The sequence below is a fragment of the Fulmarus glacialis genome, unplaced genomic scaffold (genome assembly GCF_000690835.1).
Source record: "Fulmarus glacialis isolate BGI_N327 unplaced genomic scaffold, ASM69083v1 scaffold12882, whole genome shotgun sequence".
Lineage (NCBI taxonomy): Eukaryota > Metazoa > Chordata > Aves > Procellariiformes > Procellariidae > Fulmarus > Fulmarus glacialis.
Window position 1 is genome coordinate 1 of NW_009195973.1, and position 21,358 is coordinate 21,358.

The 21,358-nt window shown below is 49.5% G+C and overlaps 1 protein-coding gene across 1 annotated transcript; it reads left to right on the plus strand.

The window, feature by feature from the left end:
• Positions 1-2,730: 2,730 nt before the first annotated feature.
• On the plus strand, positions 2,731-21,057 carry VSX2 (visual system homeobox 2; the record flags this gene model as incomplete). Its single annotated transcript, XM_009572045.1, has 3 exons — positions 2,731-2,854; positions 19,424-19,604; positions 20,684-21,057. Coding segments are annotated over 3 exons (637 nt in total), but the record flags the coding sequence as incomplete, so codon positions are not given.
• Between the last annotated feature and the right edge of the window lie 301 nt (positions 21,058-21,358).

Below are 21,358 nucleotides of genomic sequence, written 5' to 3' on the forward strand. Positions count from 1 at the left end.
CGCCCCTGCGGCTTCTCCCCCGGGCCCTTCCCTTCTTTCTTTCTCCCCGTCCAAAATAAATCGGATTTGGGGACGTGCCTATAGGGAGCGGCCACAGGTGTCATTTTATTTAATTTTTCTGGCTGCAGATCCAGGTATCCCGAGCCGCAAACCTGAGCAGCCCGTGAGCATCTGGGTGCGATGCGGATCACCAGTGTTCAGGGGGAAAAAAATCATCAAGCTGTCTGAAACTGAAGCGGTTAAATAATCAAAACTGTTCCCTGCTCCGCATATTGCAATCTTAATGTTGGCTCTCAGCAAGGGACAATTTCTATCAATGATTTAAATATTTTATTACTTATAAATAAATGTTTTGCCAATAGATTAAATAGTTGGGAAGCAGACACAGCCTGCAGAGAAGCTGATGAAGGCTGGAGAATTGCTTAAGGAAATGAAGATCCACTTTGGGAGATCCGGAGGGGGTTTGGTTTCCCCTCGGGAACGGTCAGGGTAATAGACTTTGCCTGACTTCTCCCACAGTTAAAATGGAGTTGGGTTGTCTGCGCCTTATAAACAGAAACGAAAAATCCCGTGCTCAGTTCTGGCATTGCTGTGGCCGGAGAGTCAGGACAAAGGCAGGCCAGACACCATCCACCCAGGGTGATTTAGGAATAATTAAATCAATCCTGCCACGATGCAGGAAGGGTGGATTAAAAGATGCCCCAGTGAAAGCTTAGCAGGCTGCGGGGTGGAAGGAGATGGACTATGCCAGGAGACGTCCTGCTATTCGTGCAACAGGAGGCTTGGTCTGGAGGGCTCATCCCAAACCCGGGGTCCCTCCCCAGGCAAAGGCTCCCAATTTGGGTGCTCGAGTAAATATGGGTTCGTTTTCTTTGTGGACCAGACAGGGCTGGATGAAAACACAGTAGGGGCTGGTGTCCAGGTCACAGTCTGGGTGGGAGAGAGGAAACGAAATTCAGATTTGTTTTATTTTCAGTTCTAGACAGAAACAAACCTGCAACATTTCGCTGTAGTTGTATATTCTGCACTAAATGGTTAAGACCTCTAGTTGTACCAGGAACTGGCTGGGATATGACAGGCCAGTACTCTGCAGATATCTGCAGGATAGAAACACCAAAAGGGAGAGTGGATTGTGTATTGCAAAAGAGACAGGGGCAACCCAGGGACGAGAGCTAAAAGGGGAAAACTTCAGCTGAATGTCAGGCAAAACCCTTCCACCAGTGAGCCTTGCTGGGCTTCGGCACTCTGGTCAGAGGAGGGTGGAGCAGAATGCTTGAAATCTAAACTGGATGAAAATTGGAATAATTTTTCCTGTGGTCCCAGAGAGAGAAAATACATGAGTTAATGTGCCTCTGCTGTCCCTAGAGTTCACAGATTTGTTGGAGCTGAAGGAAAACTGTTTGAAAAGAGAATGGATTTAGGAGTGAATTTAAAGAAGGATCTGATTGCAGGCAGGTGCCTTGCATTTGCATGCTGCTTTTGTTAGTAATGTTATCGATCCGGTGGAATCCTTTTGATTCTGAATAGCGGAGGATATTTCTGAGATTTTCTGTTTATGCTCTCTGGAATTGTAGGGCTTTTCTGAAATTTGGATGTATTTTAGAAAAAGACTTTTTTTTCCTCTTTCCTTCCCCCATTTGGGAGCTACATGTTTCTTAGTTTGATAATATATTTATACATTTACTTTGAACAAAAGGTGCAATTTGTTGGGGGTGTTTTTGCTGTTGGAGTGTTGTCAGTTTTTATCGAAAATTGTGTTTTGTGTACCGGGGGAGTTGGAGGGTAGGAGTTTTAACCCTCAGGGGAGTGCAAGCGGTCCGAGACCTCTCATCCATCCCCTGGGGAAGGGCTTTCATCCGTCTCGGCTTTCCAGCTCCTGATTTTTCAATCTGGTTGTCCCGAGCTGAGAACTGGCTGCACAGAGGCGGGTTGGGCTGGTGCCCACCCAGGGCGATCCAGGAGGATTTCCAGAGGATAATGGGGTAATGCAAACTGGCAGGGAGCAGCTAATGGGATATCGGAGTGGAAGCAACCAGGGTAAAGGCAGAGGAAGGGAGCTGGCACTGGCTCTCGTAGGGAAGGACTGGTGAAAAGCAGTGGGGAGCAGAATGGATAAAACCTTTGAAGGATTCAGCTGAGGGCTGGGGCTCCAGGGGAGGATTATTTGCTCGAGGAGATTGAAGAGGCTAAGGACCAACAGCTAGGGAAGGGCTCAGCACCTCTCCAGGTGGGGTACTGAGGGGATGCTGCTTTGTCTCGGCGTGACTATCAAAGGGTTAAGAAACCTCTGGAGGTTTCTCCTCACCTCAAGAGGAGGAGGGGGGTGGTTTTAAGCCAGGCCAGGGGTGGGTGCACCCTCCTGTCAGAGGCGGGGTGAGGGATAGGGACATCCCCGGGATCCTCACAAGAGGCAGCAGGGTCTGAGATGTAAGAGCAGCTGCCTTCGCTGCTGGTTGCGGGTGCTCGCTGCTGGGGAGGGACCGTCTCCAGAGGGAAGTCACTAAAGGGAGGGTGATTTGTAACTGTTTAAAGTGCTGTCTTCTGGCATTTTCTGGTTCTCCTTTCACCCTGGCACTTGACCTTTTGTGTACAGAAACTCAGGAGATGGGGGGAAAAGCTACGCGTTATCAGGTTACCCAGGTTTCTGTAGCTTCTGTGTCCATTTCTCTGATTCTTCATCTTCGCTGCTTCTTCTTATGTTTTTTGATCAAAGAGTTTTACTCCCCTCAGGACAATCTTCACATCCTACCAACTGGAGGAGCTGGAAAAGGCCTTCAATGAGGCCCACTATCCTGACGTATATGCTAGAGAGATGTTGGCCATGAAAACAGAGTTGCCAGAAGACAGGATACAGGTAATCATATCTCTTGGACCCTCTTATCCTGCCCCTCTCAGCCATGTTCATCCCTCCCTGAAGAAAAGGTAGCGGCATTGGGAAGGCTGATATTGCTCTCAGTAAGCCTCCCCAGGCTGTCCACTCCCCTGCTCTCGATGAGTAGGTAGCCAGATCAGCTGTTCTTGGCAGATTGGTATTTGGTGTTTGTATGTCAACATGTGCTGTACGTGTCAACACGTGTTGCACCGGTGATTCAGGGTGTGTATAACAGAGGGAATCCTAAATCCTTGAAGGGGAGCTGGTGTGCAAGGAAAGACTGCAGTGTTTCAAGGTCGTGGTGGCATAGGCAAGAAGAGAGCCTCCTGGAGAGCGGGTCTGGGTGGGCGGTGTGGGAGGATTTGTGTGGGCAGGAGGATGCGCAGGGATGTCGCAGGCAGCTAGGACCACAGTGTGGGAATGATGGGTGAGACCCAGTGAGGTGTTTGCACCGTCTCTGCACTTTCACTGCTTTGGCCTCCTCAAGTGAAGCTTCCCTGAAAGTTTCTGGGGATAATTTTTTGTTAATGATTTTTAATGTTTGGGGTTTAATTGCATGCCAGTCCTGTTGTGCCACTGTGAGGAGGTAGAACAAGGCTGTGTGGAGTATCGCTGCTGTGTGGTGAATCCTCTGGCGGTAAGGAGAAGTCTGAGCCACAGGGCTGTGCCAGCACCAGCCTTTGGCGTGCATGGCAGCCAGTACGCAAGCAATCATTACAGCCCAAAAAGCCGGAGAAGACTTAGAGCTGCTGTGCACAGCGTGGGAGGCACAATGTGCTTAGACAGACCAAACACGACGTTCACAAGGGTGGACTCCAGCAGCTTCTGCTGCCTCCCTCCTCCCCATGCCCCGCTCCCGCCAGGCTGCTGCACAGGGCACAGGGCTGTAATGGTCAAGCCTTGAACCCGTTTTTGCTGGTGCAGGTGATGTTTCTTGGCTGGCTGCAGTTAAACTGGCCCTCCGCACAGTGGCGGTGGCCGCCTCTGTGGCTGGTGCATAGCAGTTTCTACAAGAGGCACTGGCCTGAGTGCTACATTGTGTTGGGAGGGTCCTGGTTTCCCTGGTTCCTCCTTCTGCTCAGTCCCTCACGCATGCCTAGCACCCGCCGATCTGTTCCTTTAGCCTGTGCTCTTTCTTCGCTAAAGAGACGGCCCAGGAGGCTGCTCCCTCGCGGGTTTGGAAGGTAGCTCAGAGGGCACTTAGCAAGATAACGCTGATGCTGGAAGCTGCTGAGGCATGACGCTGTGCAGGGACAGGGAGATCCTCCCAAACAAAAGTACAGCCCTTTTTCCCTCAGTCCTGAACCCCTCACCGCCCTCATTCTTGTGCTCAATCAAGAGTGACATTTTTATAAAAGCAAGTTGTGCTTCTTACCCTGTTGTGTTGGCAGGACTCCTGCTGACCTAACAGCTTGTAGATAACCTGCATGCTGACAGGATTTCCACTGGTCTTCAGAAATAATGGCTCATCATCTGAAATCCTACCTGTCGCATTACAATTTTGCTCTGAGCAACAGGCCCTAGTGCTTTGCCTCTAGAGAGAGTGAGCTGGCTGGAGGGTCACTTCTCCCCTTGTGACCCTGTAGGACACCAGGTCAAGAGGGGAGAGACCTGTCGGGAGTTTAGTGTTGCCTGCACCCACTATCTGATGCTGGGCTGGAAAGAAGATCCTTTGATTTCCCACGAAGGGCCTTTTCAAGGAAGAGGTTCGTCTAGTGGCACAGTATATGTTGAACCGCAGAGGCACCATTTCTCTGGCCAGAGCTGAGGGCCTTCACTATGGGTGAGGCAGAGGGAGATGTTATGGTAGACAGTGCAGAGCTGGATGCTGCCTGTACTGCTTCAGCATCTGGAGTATCCTTCTAGCGCGGAGTCCCAGTGTTTTATCTGATTTGGAAGTGAAATAGTGGCTAACGAATCTTAGCTGTCACTGACTTGCTGCCAGCATGTCATTCTGCAGCTGGCTAATGAACAACTGCCTACTCTTCCTGTACTGCAGAGTTTTTAAACCTAGGACTGCTCCTTACTGTGACCCCTCTGCCCTAGAGATCTGGTTAGAGTTGGACAGCAGAAGCAGCCCGTGGTGTGGCTGTTCTGAACATCAGGTATTACTAATGGCACATGTATTCCAGGAGAAAGTGCTTGTGAGTAACACTTTTGCTCACCATGAAAGGGGAAATCATGAGAAACAGCAGAATTTCTGTGGCATCTGTTCTGTGAGAGCATGAGCACCCTGCCAGGGTGAGCATCAGGGTCACGTAGGAGTCCCGAGCACCCCTCATCTTTCCAGTGGGTCAGCACCCGATTGTCCCTTACCACATATTCTCTGAAGTTTCCTCGTCCATACTTTTTTGTGTGTCACAAGCCATGACAAGATGATTCCCAACCTTGGTCATGCTTCTTGATATTTCACCTCATGTTACTTTTCAACTTCAGCCCCTTTTGTATGAACCTAATTCTTTCCCTCTTGTTACGAAGTTTACACTCTTTAAATAAATCTAAGCTATTTCTTCTCCTGGCTGTCACTTCTGGTTTTCATCATTGCTTAAGCAAGCTGTGAAGATCTTTTCTTAAATCATTCTTCATGAATCACATGCTAGTCCCTTAATCATGTGGTTGTTCTTCTGTGAAGCCCATCCTGCCTGTCAGTCTTTCTGGAGATAAGGGACCACGTGCCTACAGCTGCACACCGGGTGTGTTCACACCAGTTCAGCTGGACTTCTGAGTCCTTGCCGAAACAGCCTCGGATTAGCACTGGTCTACTTGCTTCCATATTTATTTCTTTCTATTTATCTAATTCAGTCACTTCAAGCTTTTTTTAGACAGATTTTTTTTATCTTCAGGATTTTCCCTTCAGTGTTCTGGGTTTCATATGGCATTTTATTAACTTTGGCTAACAAACATAATAACGGCCCTACCAGCTCTGACACTGGCAAGAGGTGGATGTTAGAGAAGACTATGAGAGCAGGGCAGCTATCTAGTGATACTTACTGAGTACTTTGACAGCCTCCTGGGATTTTGGACACATATAAATATCTTAATATCCCACAGCAAGAAGTTCTGCAGCAGAACTGCACGAGTGAAGTAAATCTTGCTTTGAATCTTTTAGCATCATTTAATGCCCCTTGGAAGAGACAGCTGACAATGAATCTTTATTTCCTTCTTCATAATATTTGTAATTTCATGTACTTGGGTTTTTTTTTCCCTTGCATGAGTTTCTAACAGTTCAAGGGAGCTCTATATTTTTGCATTTTCATTGTAGCTTGCAGTTCCTCCCATCTTTCAACATTGTCCTCTCCCTCTTGTAGGTCATTAATGAAAGTGTTTTCTAAGATTGTTGTGAGCATCGCATGCTGTGGACTTTTACAGCATTTCATGTGGGTTCCCACTGGATCCACACCTAAGAGTGATATCTACCCCTTATTTTCATTCATGGAATTATTTCTCAGGAGGTAGTAGCCAAAGAGAAAGTAAATCACCTATGAAATTCAATAAGAAAGTGAAATTCAAAGAGCGCAATTGAAAGAATGATATATAGGAACTGCTTGCGTGTAAAACCATCAGCAGAACACTACAAATAGCCATCAGAGGCCAAGAAAGTTATTGGTTTGAGAGAACATTGAATTCAGGAAAAAATATTCAAATCCTCCATTTAAAGAGAAGATGAACATGTATTTTTTTTTTTCAAGGCAGCACTCTTTCACATTGCATGCATCTTGCTCCTATATTGAGCTGGCTGCTCCTGGAAGGAACAGGAGCATCCTCCCGTTGGGCAACGTCGGAAAAGAATTTCATTTTCCTAGTGAGATACCTTGCACAAGTCAGACCAGATGTCACTGTGGCCATTTTGCAAGATACTTGAAAAAGACTACATTAATCAATGTATTTGAAAGAATATTCAGAAGAGTTGAAGTGCTGCTATTAGAATAAACCCAGACCATTCTGTAAAATCCAGGTGAGGTAAGTAGATTCCTGCGGGGAAGTACATCCTTAATAGACAACTTGAAGTATTCAAAATGGCCTCAAGCTGACAAGTGTTCTGACACCTGACTTAAATCAGTGTGTTTCTCATAACAGATACTCTTAAGTGTAATGTGTAGATTTTAGATAAGTTATCCCTACTAAATTTATTAATATGTGACAGTTCCAAACTTTAAACACCAGTATCTACAATATTAAAGTTCAGTAATAGTTTGATTTGGGATTATTGAAATGGCTGAGTATGTTTGTCATTACAGTATGTCTCCTACTGATCAAACAAATCAATTAATCAGTTCAGTATTTCCAAAAAATAAGATCCTGACTGCCATTATGGGGAAACTAGATTCACCTTTTAAAGGAACTAATCAATTAAAAAAGAGAATAAGAGTGCTAAAACTTGTCAGTTCTTGTTGTTAAATGATTGTGTGGTAATTATGTGGATGAATAATTTTGGGACAAATAAAATTGCTCATGTAAGCAAAAAGAACCCCAAGGAGACGCTGGTGCCATGTGTGAGTAGTGGGGATTGTCTGTGTATTCAGCAAGCTTCCTCAGGCAGCTAAGAGGTCAATTTTGGCTAAAACCAAAACAAAGCCAACTAAAACTCTAATTGAAAATGTATTGTTTTAGCTGCTATCAGATTAACACATTTCAGTATCACTGTGTAGCTCTTTAGGAGTTGATGGGGATGGAGGAATCGGGAGGCGTGGTCATTTGGAGGGAAGCATTCGTACCAAGAGTATTTTTCCAGAACAAGAGGCTTACCCTGCTTCAGTTTTGCAAACACGTTCGGTATTTAGAGGTGAATGTAATTTGGAAAGGCCTGAGGAACCTGTATTGCACTGAGCAGGAGCTCAGGAGTGAACCCACGGAGTCCCCTCAAGAAACATGATAGAAAGTACGAATGAAAAATTGGCTTTATGCAGCCCTGGCTTCTTCCCCTCCTGCCAGCTTTTCCTGCTTGCTGCAGAGCGTTGAATTGTAGTCCTAATCCCACGGTGTAACTGTGGAATGGGGGTGATTGCTCCATGCAGTTGCTGACCTTTCCTGAATCTGTGCCTGGAATGGCTGCCAAGGGATTTCTTAGTGCTGCAGAAAGTAGTGGTGGTGTTGGTTTTTCTAAGCTTATCCTTGTCATTATTGCTCTCAATAAGTGAGGACCTGTCTATTCTTGCTAAAACTTTGGGTGACTCTCACTCTTAGAAGAGAGAAAGACCAGCATGAGGCACAGTGCCAGCAGGCTCCCACCTGTATCTCTATGCAGCATGTTCATGGAGATCATGTAGCTGGAGGGAAATCACCAGAGCAATTAGAGCGGTTGGAGGTAGATTACCAAGGTGATGGAGAAGCTGAAAGTGGTGCTGCTGTGTGAGCTAACCATTTAAATATCTTCATTTTTTTTAAAGAAGCCTGCAAGCCCTGCAAGAAGTTAATAATGAAACAGAGCTGAGCAGCTAGTACTGGCTACCTTTGCCAATAATTCCTGAGCACTGGGGCAAGCCACGGCAGTGTGGTAGCAGATAAGTGTCATTAACTTCCCCTATGCTTTTAGAAATGTAGGAAGTGTACAAGTGAGAGTAATAAAACTAATCAAACTTACTGGCTTGGTGAGAATATTATTATGAGTGTTTCTCATGGCGTATGGTGCATCTCTGCCTCCATGTCTTTAATTGATATGTGAGGAGTTCATCCACTTTGCTGCCTCTTCAATAACAATCTTGTTTAGTTGATCTAAATTCATATTCATTTCCATTTTTCAATTAAGAGTTGTTTAATTTGGCCCTTTCTGTAATGGAGTGTTTTCATTACCCTTTATCTATGGCCCGTTTTCAGTCCATGTGCTAGAACTTCGTTTACAAGTTAATTACCAGAGCTGCAAACAGAGGGGCTGGATGATGAGCAAGAGCAGGGGCCCAGGCAAGCCTTCCCAAAGGGATTACTGTCTGAAAAGTCTTAACCGCATGCCTTTGGACAGAGGAAGAAAATGTGGCAGGAGACAGGAGGGAAAATGGAGGGCCAGGAACATCTCTTCAGCTTACTGTGAAGTGGGGTCTCTCCTGCTTGTTGCTAGACCATGCAGGTTGCCTGCCCAGCTTGTGGGATTTACCCTGGTACAGCTGGGGCTGTAGGTGCAGTTGAAAAGGTTAGTGTAGAGATGGACATAAAGGTGTGAATATTTTGTGTACCCGGGTACCTTTTTATCCCTCTATGTTCAGTTCCTGGGTTGCTGCAGCCACTTTTCTAAATGGGACAGAAAAACAAATAAAACCCAACTTGCCTGTCCTTGCCTTCTGCTCTGTTCCTTGCAAGATGTTTATGGCTGTCACAGCATAAGGGACAGTGTGATTTTGGTGTGCTCTTCCACAGTATCGGGAGGGAAATGGGGCTTTGTGGTGACAGCTCCTTCCTTGCTCTCTCCATGGTTTGGAGACACCATTACTGACGGTCAGATACCTTCAAGTGTTGGGGCACTTAAGCTCCCTGCAAGAGGAAAAACGGGCAGGCAACGAAATATGCCGTAGCCCATTGCTGTGGAGTGCCTTGGCAGAGACTTTCCCCGTCACAGCCAGGAGAATGAGGAATGGCTCTGCAGGCTTAATGCCAGGCTGTGACAACTCTTCCCCACATTTATCCCCCTATTTTCTTAACAACAGTAGGTTGAGGGTAACACTTCTCTGAGTTAGCTTAGGCACTGCAGCTCCTTGATCACTTAAGCTTTTCTGGAAATGCTACCCTAAATCCCTGTGCTGGGAACACTTGCATTCACTCCCTCTTTTAATGATGAACTTTCTTTTCTCTCTTCTGATACCACTGCAGTTTTTCACAACTGATTTTTAAAAAAATAATTGGGCAGCTCAGCAAGTTCAATAGTTAATTCCCCTCCAGCCTTAGGATGTCTGGCAGGGGGACCAGCTGATGGTTGTGTGTTCAGGTTTTCCTTTAATGACCCTTTATTATAAAGTTTTCCTCCTTTCCTGACTTCGAATAGAGATTTTTTTAACAGTTCAATAACACAGGCACTTTAGAGACACGGTTAATTTACTCTCCCCTTTATTTCTTAATGGATCTATTTTGCTCTATAGTATTTATCTTTTACCCAGATAGATCTCAGCAAGTTGTTCTGATTCTTCTCTGGCAGCACAAACATCCTCTGCCTTTTCGTCGCCCTTCTTTGTGGGTGTTCTGCGGGCCAGGTTTTGTGCAGGCCTGTGCAGTGTTGAGAAGTCTAGTCCTCAACAGACATACAGATGACCCTGATCTCCGCACACGTGAGGCAGGCAGGTCCTTCTGTGGAGCAGAAAAGAGGAACTGAGTTGGAGGACAAACTGTTGCTACAATATCCTACAGCAAAGGTGGCTTCCAGAGACCACCTTCATCAGAGGCTGTGAGAAGGCATTAGGTGCTCTTCTGTCTACTCTGAGTGGCATTGCCCTGGGAGCAGGATAAGCAGCAGCACTTTGCCAGGCTGGGTTAGCCCGTACCCATGTTGTTCAGCCAGGCCAGTGCAGCCAGGCTGCCCACCCATGCCTCTGGGAAGCTCTGGCTCACCTGCGGCTGCGGGGTCTGCAGGGTATGCCACTGGGGGAAATACCGTCTCATCCGTGCTGCCCTTTCCTCTCTAAAGGCACTGCTTGGCTCACCCAGTGAACTGTGAGTGTTGTTGGGAAACAATGCCTTGGAAGGGTCTAGCCAACCCATCCATGTAAATGCATATGATGAGTATCTGAGCTGGTCACTGCTCTTAGCCAGACGTGCCGGTGATGTCTGTTCCAAGATAACTTGTTTTATGTCCATCAGGTGTTTCTGATATCTTTAGGTCCCTCCGTATCTTTAGCTTCACTGCCATCCTTCTACCTCGCAGTCCCCCATGACTGTCACTACAGCACCCTGCCATTTGTTAGTTGATTGGATCAACTTGTTGAGCTTAATGATGACCATGACTGAGATCAAGGCTTCAGTGGCTAAGTGACAACTGAGGGAGGGTCTCTTAGCTTGGGTGGACTAAGCATGGGGGATACCTGGGAATATCCTGGTGAGCTTGGATGTGCTGCCCTGGTGCGAGCAGCATCCACGAGCAGGTTGCGTGTTGCCAGCTCTGCAGGTCACACCATTAGCTGTGCACTAGCCCGAGTTGACAGTGTTGGCTGCAGGCGTCAGTGGCACAGCAGCAGCCAGTGCCTGGAACACGAGTCTTCTGCAGCTGTAAGTTGTCATGTGAAAACTCTGGAGTTGTGAATTACCCAAAGAAGGTTAAGGGTACACAGAGCTGAGGAACATGTAGAACCAGGAGCAGACACATGGTAGGAGTAGAGCGGGCTGTCCCCATGCAAGCAGGGATGGGCTTGAGCCTTATCTCGGGAAACAGTGGGCACCAGGTAGTGCTGCAGACACCATCTCCTGCTGGTGCACAGCCTCTGGCTCCTATGTTTTTTTCTGGAGAAAGCCAGAGCACACCTTTGCCCTTTATTCTGTGTGTACTGATAAAGGAAAGGGAAACATGCAGCTGCTTCTGACGTGCAAGGGGCAGCCCCAGAGCAGAGGCAGTGCTCCACAGCCTCTGAGGAAGGCTAGCGTCCCAAGCTCTGATTTTGGTGCCCGTTGAAACGCATCATGAAGGGGATGTGACAGGGGTGCCCTGACTCACCGTGGTCTAACATGAAGGTGATAATACGGTGTGTCCCCTCATGTTCACAGAGTGCATTGCATATGGATGTTTGTGAAGACCTGTGGTAAGGTCTCCTCTGTGCCAAAGGACTTGCAGAGCAGTATTAGCGGGGGAAAAGGAGGCAAAATGAAGTTATACAGGCAGGATAGCAGCTTGGTTAATGGAGCCAGGCATTGTAAGCACCCAAAGGATGGCTGTGCAGTATCACCCTTTGTGACGATGACAAATCTCTTCCTGGGTTTGTGTGGACTAGGATGATGGGCGCACTCTTGCCAGCTTTCCTGCGACTATTGTGCACACATGACCCTGATTGTTTTCCTGTTTTTTGATCAGCATGTTAGGAAAAGAGGAATTCGGATGTTTATCTGCCATGTCCCAGCATCTGGCAGCCTATATGGAGCTGTAGCTCCAGCTAAGCTGCTGGTCAGCTGGCATCATGGTCTGGCCATGACGAAGTCAATGTCTCAGGGATGCATTTGCTGTGCAGATGTGTTACACAGATGGAGTGTGTGCTGAACCACTGATCTCACTATACCCACCATGCACATCGTGTGAACGCTTGTTTTCCTTTGGGGAAGATGGGAGCCCTGCACCTGATGAAGTTCTCCACTTTTTGAAGGTTACAACAAGTGAGAAAACATGTCGCCACATGAGGTGGCAAGGTTAGGTGAAAACCCCAGATCCGCCAAGAGGACACAGCTTAAGACATGTCCCCTGGTCAAGAGGGATTTTACAGCTTTGGCTGCATAAGTCAGATAAATTGCAACAAGTAGCTATACTTGGCTCACGTAGTGCTTTTAAGAGCAGGATTCAGAGGCAGGCCTGGCCTGCAGGACCCGGGGCATGGTAATAGCATGTACATTTTTGCTGAGTGCCGTATTGAGCCCGTATTCAATGTGTGCCCTGCACTAGTTTAGCTTAGAGGAGCTAAGCTTGGATGACCCATCATGTCTTTGCTCAAGAGGGATGAGTACCGTCTCACAGCTCCTCTCAGTACGTCTGGTTGGACCTGTTAGCCGAATGGGTCAGACATGACTCCAGCTATTACCAGGAAGGGCTCTTGCCATGCTATGTACGGGAATTGCTCTTTCTAATGTGAGCTCAGAAAGCTCTTTCCTAGTGTTTAGTAAAAGGAGGGATGATGAGTCCTGCAATCAGCGATGCAGCCCATGTGCAACCTTTATTGCTCTCATTTAACTTCATACCCACTTTACACCAGCCATAGAAAGTGATGTCACCATAAACAGTGCCAATAATTTTGACATTACATTTGAAAAGACAGCAATAAACTGTTTCCAGCTTACACAAGTGGTGCAGTCTCCACCAGCAGCCTGAGGACAGGAAGGTTTCCTGGGTGATCGCTACAGGGGCAGGATTCAGGGAAGCCCCAGGACCCAATGGCAATTAATTATAAAGCCCCAGGGCCCATGAGTGCGGGTGGGGACATGCTCCGAGGAAGATATGAGGCAGTTCTTTGCAGTGTTCAGATTGAACCCAGATTGAACCCAGCCAGGGCCACCAGCCCTGTCTGATAAGAGGGTGAGGACATCCCTGTTTTTTCAGAGGAGGTTTTCATTTTGACTACTCTCGTTGTAGAGTCTTGGGTTGGAAAGGAAGAATGTAGAAAGGGAGATGTGTAGTTGTCAGGAGGAACTGAGTGCTGAGCTGGCAGCAGGGCCCCGGGCATGGAGGTGAGCTGGAGGTGTTCTCTGGTCTGCAGCTGGACCCACCAAAAGGCGTCAAGTGGCGAAGTGACAGGTATGCTGCTGGGCATGATTTTAGGACCAGCGTTCTGCTATGAGGGGGATAGCAGGCCTGACCAGGTTTTTCTAGACTAGGAGAGGGGAAAGTAGTATGCAGGCAGTATGCAGGCAAAGGTGTGAAGTGCTTGCACTGAGAAACAGAGCTTCTCTGTGCCAGTGCTTTGCCGTGCATACAGTGAGGTGACAGGATCAGCCCGGGAAGTGTGGTGGGGAAAGGGAGGTAAGCAACTGCAGGGTGTTGGTGTTTCCCACGGCAGTAAATGCCACAGAGGGAAGAGATCTGGTGGATGAACATGAGAAGTTCAGCTTCTGCACTGTTCAGCCCAAGATGGCTGGATCCCTGGGAGAAGAGTGTGGTGCTGGATGGACATGAGTATGGGTCAGAAAGCCATCAGCACCATCACGTCAGGTGGGACCATGACAGCGAATTACAACCCAAGACAATGTCACAGGAGAAGTCCAGAAAGCTCCCAGGCTGCCTGGCTGGGCAGGACAGGGTTTCTCTGTTGTGTCCTCACTTGAAGAGCTCAGTATCAGAAATGGCTTCTTTGCAGGGATCATACAGAGCGACAGTTCGGCTCCCCAAAGCTGAAGGTTTGCACCAGAGGAACTGTCAGAGAGCAAAGAAGATATGCCTGTTAGTCTAGGGACGGGGGAGATGGTCTCAGCGTTGCTGCTGGGGGGGCTTGGGATTTTGTCCCTTGCCTTTGTTGCTGGTTTGCCAACAGCCGTGTGCAGCTGCTCCCCGCAGCCTGGCAAAGGCATGTGCTGGTGGGGCAAGTGCTGGTGTGTCTGTGTGTCTGTGTCTGTGTGTCTGTGCATGTGTGGACAAGCATTTGCTTGTGGCCATCTAGTGGACATTTCAGCATGTACTGCTTTGGGCTGGGACCATCTTGTGCCCCATAAAGCTTGTTACTTGAAAGACCTGCGTTGAAATGCAGTATGTGAGATTTGGTGAAGCAAAAAATCCTCATTATCTAGCCTGGAATTTTCCTTTAAGAGATGAGGAATGCTTGGGCAGGGAAAATAACATTTTTTTATTAGAAAGACAAAAAAGGCCACTACCAATTCTCCTGTCTGTGTGCCCCAGCTTGGAAAGTAGCAGCCAAGAAAATGAGTGTAATCATGTGAAAATTTTAGGTTGAAACAATACACAGTAACACCCTAGATGCCTTAAAATATCCCTTTGCTAATTCAGATTCCTGGCTCATGGCCAACCTCTGGGAGATTTCTCTCTTTAGCAGACAATGTTTCAGGAGCTGATTAGGTAAACAAACTAACTAATATGATGAATGCGGATAACAAGGACACATTGAGTCTCACGTCCCTTTGCAAAATGAGAGATTCCTCCTACTACAATTTGCTCTTCTGCATCATCAATAATCCAAAGAAGTATCAGTCATTATTTGTGATTCAGAGGAGAAAACTGGCAAGAATAACCTTGCCAGTCTTGACTCAAAACATTGCAACCCTGCGGTCGAGCACAGAGTGCCTCAACTTTTACTGCTTTGGCCAGTGGGCACTGAGGGTGAGAATTAGATGATGATTAAGGTTAGAAACATCCCCATTTATAAGGCTTTGCAATACTGCTGATTTTGGTAAGGGGGCCTCAGAAGAATGGACATGTGGAACAAGGATCCAGGAGATGACACTGGCGTTTGCTGCTATCTTGGTTCATAGACTGTGGCTGCTCTTGGAGGAGCCAGTGTCAGTGTGATGTGCCCGTTGGGTGTGTGATGCTCAGCTCTGACCAAATGATAGGGATTGAGTTGATGGGCAGATCCTCTCTGAGTGAGGTGTTATGTTACCACCCTCTCTTTGCCTGTTTCATATTGAGAGCAGGTTTTGCAAGGTGATGGGTTTTGGTCTTGCCTAGAGGACCAAGACCCATGGATATGGAAGAGCCTGCAGTTTCTGCAGGGTGTGCAGGCATACCCAACTTGCAGTGTGCAATGTACAGTGAGCATTGTCTCATTCTGCTGCCGGCGCACGGAGAGTGTCTGGCAGCCTTGTCAGAGACATGCTTGGCTGCTGCTCCCAGCTCAGCCACGGCAGTGACCACCCCAGATCCCTTGGTGGGCCAAGGGCAGCACTTGTGGAGCCTCAAGAGCCTCCCAGGAGAGGGCTTTGGGCTGCTGAACAGCAAACGTGCACGCACGGGCTGAACTTAGATGCTAACGCAGCTGGAGGATGCAAGACGAACCTGTCCTCTTTACTCTGTTGTCCATTTTTTGAGGATAGGGTTCCTGGAACAAGATTCCTATGTTTCACAGAGGGTGCTCATGTGATAATAAAAAGCTGTAAATCATCTTAAGATGTAGCACATTGGTCCAAAAGACACCTCTATGCGTCAGATTGTGATAGCTTTGCACAAACATCTGACATGCTACAGTCTAAAATTAATCAGGGGTTTTCATCACTGCTTGTGAAGTGTGAAAGGACAAACACAATCTTTTCACCATACCCTGGGCTATGCAATGGAGAACCAGATGAAAGCAAGTGAGAAGGAAGGTGCATGGTACACAGCCACGTTAATAAAGTATTTCTCAAAGCTGAGCCAATCCACGTGATGGGAAGGGGCAAGAGGAAATGTGGACAAACCTAAACATTGCTTGAAGCAGACTGAATTTTACAGAGCTGGAAGAAATTGTAGAGTAGATATCTCCAAGCAAAGACAACAAGCAGCCAAAGAAGACACAGAATACCAAAACTGCGAGTAAATGTAAGTGTAAGGGTGAAACCCTCTCCAGGAAAAGTGAGGTGCCAATAATAAGTAACTGCATATTTGAATTTGTGGCTGAGGTACCAACACAGCCAAAAATACCTCAGAATTACTAAAACTCAGCTCAGAATCAAGGCACAGGAAAATTTTGGTAACGTGTCAAAAAATTTGAAGAAAGCAGTGAGATCTTCTCCCAGAAGAAATTCCCACCGATGGAGCCATCTGAAGGAGGGCCAAATCCCGAGAACGGGCCATGGGGAATAATTCTGCTGATCTGAAATGTCGTGGGGGCTGCCAGTGCCATGCTGGAGCTCTTCCCTCTGTGCTCCTTGGGACAGGCTTGTGGCAGAGGTGCTGGGCTGGGGTCTGATCCCAGCAATATTCAGTATTGAGCACCATTGGTTTAACTTGATTTCATGCCTGAGATGAAGATCTGGCTTCTGGTATTAAATCAAGATGGTCAGTCCTCCCGATTTCTGTTCTACTAGAAATTCTAGGATTTCAAACTTTCCTTTTTCCTAGTCAAAACTGAGAGGAAATTCCCATCAAATGACAAAAATTGGTTTGGGAATCTTACCGAGGTGTTGATGTCATTTTTATTTTCCCATTTGGCTTTAAAGCATAGATTTTGCATGTCTTAGGCAGCCGAGATTAAAATACAGCATTCAGAAGAAAGCCATAGATAATTTTGATTACACTTCCACTGGCCAGATGCAGTTTTTCCTGTGTGACTGAATCAGCATTTTTTGATTGAAAATTTTCCACCGGCTCTAGTCAAAATTGGGCTGTCAGCTGGCAAAGCTTCTGCTGGCTCCGGCATTTGCGTGGCCCTGCCATGGGAAAGGGGATGCTCCAGGGCAGCAGGTTTAGTGGCAGAGGGCAGCGCTGGGGCAGGCTGAGACCTGGCCAGGAAGAAGGGCAGGGGAGCATGAGGCATGGGGGAAGATGTTTGGGGCATCAAGGCAGGAGGGAGGGGAAAGGGAGAGGTGGTAAAAGCATCAGTGAAGAGGCCCCTGGATAAAAGAGGATTGAGGAGAGTTTAGAAAGTTGCCCACTTGGTACTTGATGGAAAAACCTGTTCCTGGCTGAGATCCCAGGTGTGGCAACTGGTGACAAAAACAGCCGTGCAGAGCTGAGCCCTGCAAGCCGCTCTGGATACATAGAAAGGCGTCACTGCAGCCCCAACAAGGCAGATTTGCAGACACCAGCTCTTGGGTTGTGCAGGAATTTCTCCCTGAAGCCAAGGGAGATACAGAGGAGCTCTGCGGCAAGGGACATAACTGTACTGATTTATCCAGGGCAGAACAGGCAGGAGCCCTCTCCTGGCCCCAGTGGGTTGAGCTTGCCCCCTTGCAGCATGGAGGTGTTGGGGGTGGCTGCCCCGCCGCCCCAGTCTGGTGGGTGAGAAGGAACCACAGGGATTTGTGCTGAGGTTGGAGAGGGAGTGAGCCAGTCACCTCCAGCTCTGCCCTCCAGGCTCTGGGAGTGGGAGGAGCGCGTGGCCTGCAGTGAGAGACCCTGCCAGCATCCTGCTGACTGCATGACCGAGCAAGCCCGTGTGTGTCACGCAGACATGGAGGAGCAGGCAGAGAGAGGAAACTGTGCACTCTTGAGGATCCTTGCTCAGGCCCCGGTGGATTCGCAGCCATCTATGGTCCAGGGGTTACATATCGGCAGTATGAAAGTGTAAATCAGACTGTTTATCATGCAGAGGAGATGGCATGTGGTGAAGCAGCCTGGCTGTAAAATCCCCTCTGACATGCACAGTGTCTTCTGCTGGGAGAAGCTGGGATCACAGCCATTGGGACCACCACCCCACCCATCCCACAGAGCTCCCTGCAAGGTCGGGCTGGTCAGGCTCCCAGGAACAGCTAAGGCTGGCTGTCACCAGCGCTAGCAAGCCACCCGCCTACCCTGTGGCTCTGTCCCCGTAAGGCTTCGGTGCTGGGCAGTTCCCGTCTGCACAGGTAGAAGAGGCGAGCTTGCCTTGCCAGCTGAGAGCACAACATCACTCCGCAGCATCAGTCTCGTGATCCCCACGGCAGAGCTGGGGGTCTGCCCCAGTCCCCCAGTGCTCCCCACTGCAGCCTGAGCTCCCCCACAGCTGTGGGCGGTGGGGACAAGAGAGGGTTAAGCTGTCAGCTCTGTAATGTTAAACAGGTGTCAAAGGCACCTCCATATATCTGCAGATTGAAATAAAATTCTTTGCAATATAAAAAGATAAATTACCCAGGCGATTCCCGCCTCATCCCACTCATCAGGCCAGCGCCAGACGGCAAGCAATTTTTTTTTTTAATGTGCTAACGACCTAATCAAGCAATCAAGTTGGAGAAGATTGCGGAGTGACCCCGAGCATCCATCTGCCAGCGAGACCCCGCCATTCATTTCCATTCTGCCGTGTACTTTCCGGGAAAGGGAGGGAAAAAAATAGAAAAGAAAAAAAAAATCCTAAACAAATTAACACCCAATTTTCTGTGAGTCTAATTAGTTAAATGAGGAGGTGTTTGGGGTGTCCACGGGGAGGGAGGGGCTGCCTCTCGGAGAGGTGCCTGGTAACTCCGTGGCATTAATTAGCGCAGGTCAATGGCGTGGTTCCCTGGGGACCAGCTGCTTTAATTTCCCGTGATATTTCAGTGCCTGAGGCCCATCGATTCAAACTGAAATTAACTTATTTTTCAATCAGGCCTGGGCTGCCCCTGGGGCTGACTCTTCCTTTGCCTCCTTCTGAATAGACCTCGAGCAATTTTTCATCTAAAGCTGATGCCTCTGCTCGGCGGGAAGGGAGGGGAGCTGGGGAGGGAGGAGGGTGAGGGAGACAAGAGGAATGGAAATAGGAGAGAGAGCGCTAATAGATTTCTGCGAGCATCCCCCCCACACATAGCCGCCCGCCTCTCTGCTCGTTGCCCCCCAGGTCACAGCTCAGAGATTATTCTGCCAATTTTCTGAGAAGATGAGGGGCTTTTCAAACTGGGAATTCAGGGCGAAGCGCACAGATCAGCTTCCCCCTTCTCCCGCCTCTCCCAAGCATCCGCCCCCATCCCAGCCCTCCCTGCAGACACCGCTGCCCACAGCTCCACGCCGCAGCTCAGACACCCAGTAAATAATGAAAGAAAATCCCAGGCACGAGAGTCAAAAGCCACTAGAAAAAGACGTCGCGATGGCAAATTAATTACATCCTGCGGAGAGGGATGGGACCTGCTCTCACGCTTGGCCCTCGCTGCTCCTGCAAGAGAGGGAGGGAGGGAGAGACACCCAGTGGCTGCTGCATGGGGGGAGAGGTCCCAGTGCTTTCAGGATGAACATCCACGCATCTGCCTTCATCCCACTGCACAAGCACACATGTGTTTCCACGCAGGAAGGGGACTGACACACCTTCTCCCCCCCAAAAACCCATGTCCCTCCCATGTCACCCGCCCCAGGTTTGGTTCCAGAACCGCCGGGCCAAATGGCGGAAGAGGGAGAAGTGCTGGGGCAGGAGCAGCGTGATGGCTGAGTACGGGCTCTACGGTGCCATGGTGCGTCACTCCATCCCGCTGCCTGAGTCCATCCTCAAGTCTGCCAAGGATGGCATCATGGAGTCCTGCGCCCCTTGGCTCCTGGGTAAGAGAGCAGCCGCCTTCATGGGGGATGGCAAGGGGTCTAGATCAAGGTGGGGGGGGGGATGCGAGGAAGAAACCAGAGCCGTGTCGAAAACATGGGTGGAGGGCAGCGGGGCGAGGTCCCCCCACCCCGATGCCCTCCACCGCTACATCCCCCAACGGCCCTCGTCAATAGGGTCTGGTTGCTCATCCCAAATCCCTGCTGGTCCTTGGATCCTGACCTGCAGGATCTGGCTGGGGCAGGAATTTGCCCCCCATGCTCAGGCTGGTGTTAGCCTTCGACTCCCATGGCACGAGCACCCCTCGTGCCCAGTCCTGGAGCAGGGGCTCCAACCCTTGCCCAAGGCAGAAGGTCATCCCAGTCTGAATCCCCCAGCCCCATGGTGCTCTGTGGGGTGCTGGGACCCCCAAATGTGTTCTCCTTGCCCCAAGTCCCAGGGGGAACATGCTGCTGCCTCCTCCTGCTCTTGGCACCTGGGGGAGCTGCATTTCTGCCTGGTTTTGCTTGGTTTTCTGTGCAGACACGGAGGTAGCAGCAACCCTCCCATGCTCCTGCTCTTTGCTTCCTGCTTTCTGACCTTTCAGGCTGGTTCTGCCCCAAAACTCCCGTCTGGCATCTTGACGACAGGCTGTCCTGTCCTTCTATCTGTGTGAAACTGAGAGAGGCAGAGGGGTGGGTTGTGTGAGGAGCAGGTTGATGCAGGAATAGGCAATGGGGGATCTCCTTCCCCAGCCTCGGTGAAGCTCAGGCAACTGTGCTACTGAGACCCTCGTCCCCATGTGGGGACAAGCTAGCTTTAGGTTCACAGAGAGAAATGAAGGGGAGAGTAATTATAGACCTTTGGGGGCAGCCCTGAGGCCACGGATGCCGGGGCCAGGCTGCCCCAGCAGGAAGCTGCCTTGCCTGGGCTGCCCTTGCGCGGGGGCCAGAGCGAGCGGCTCGCCATGACTGCTGCGTGAAGCGAGGGTTTCTGCTTTTCCTTAATTCTGGCCTCTCTTTATCTTTGCTGTTTTCAGTTCAAGATGGCTTTCCCATGCCCAGGCGCTTTTCTAAACCCGAATACCAACAATTCTTTTTAGGGATGCACAAAAAGTCTCTGGAGGCAGCGGCTGAGGCGGGGAGGAAGACGGAGGTGGAGCGCCAGGCCCTGCCCAAGCTTGACAAGGGTGACAAGGAAGAGAGGGGCCCGGATCCCAAAACCACCATTTCCCAGGAGGAACTGAGAGAAAACAGCATTGCCGCCCTCAGGGCCAAAGCTCAGGAGCACAGCACCAAAGTCCTGGGGACCATCGCCGCGGACACCCCAGCCCCAGGCAGGAAGCCGGAGACAGGGGAGGAGGCGGCAGCGGCAGAGGATGAGAGACAGACGGAGAAGCTGAACTCATCGCAGAAGGAGGAGAAGCTGATCTAGGAGGCGGCAGTGGAAGCCAGCCCTGACAGACACTGTGTCCTCCAGGGGCCGTGTTGCCTCTTGGACTGCCAGGCCCCCCCGGCCGCCCCTGCCTGGGGAGTGGGGCCCCGGTCTCTGTGTTTGGGGCTGCCTGGCAGGAGTGCTCCCAGCCTGTTCCCCTCGAGCGTACCGCTGCCCCTTGCTCCTCCACCCCGCCAGGCCTTCCTCAACCCCCCACCCCTTCCTTTTGGGGGACCGGGAAGTGTCCCACCATCGTCGCCACCCGAGAAGTCACCGAGGCTCTGGGTCCCGCCAGCCTCGCGCCCAGCTCTGGGGCTCTCTCCTCCCTCTCCAGCCCCAGATC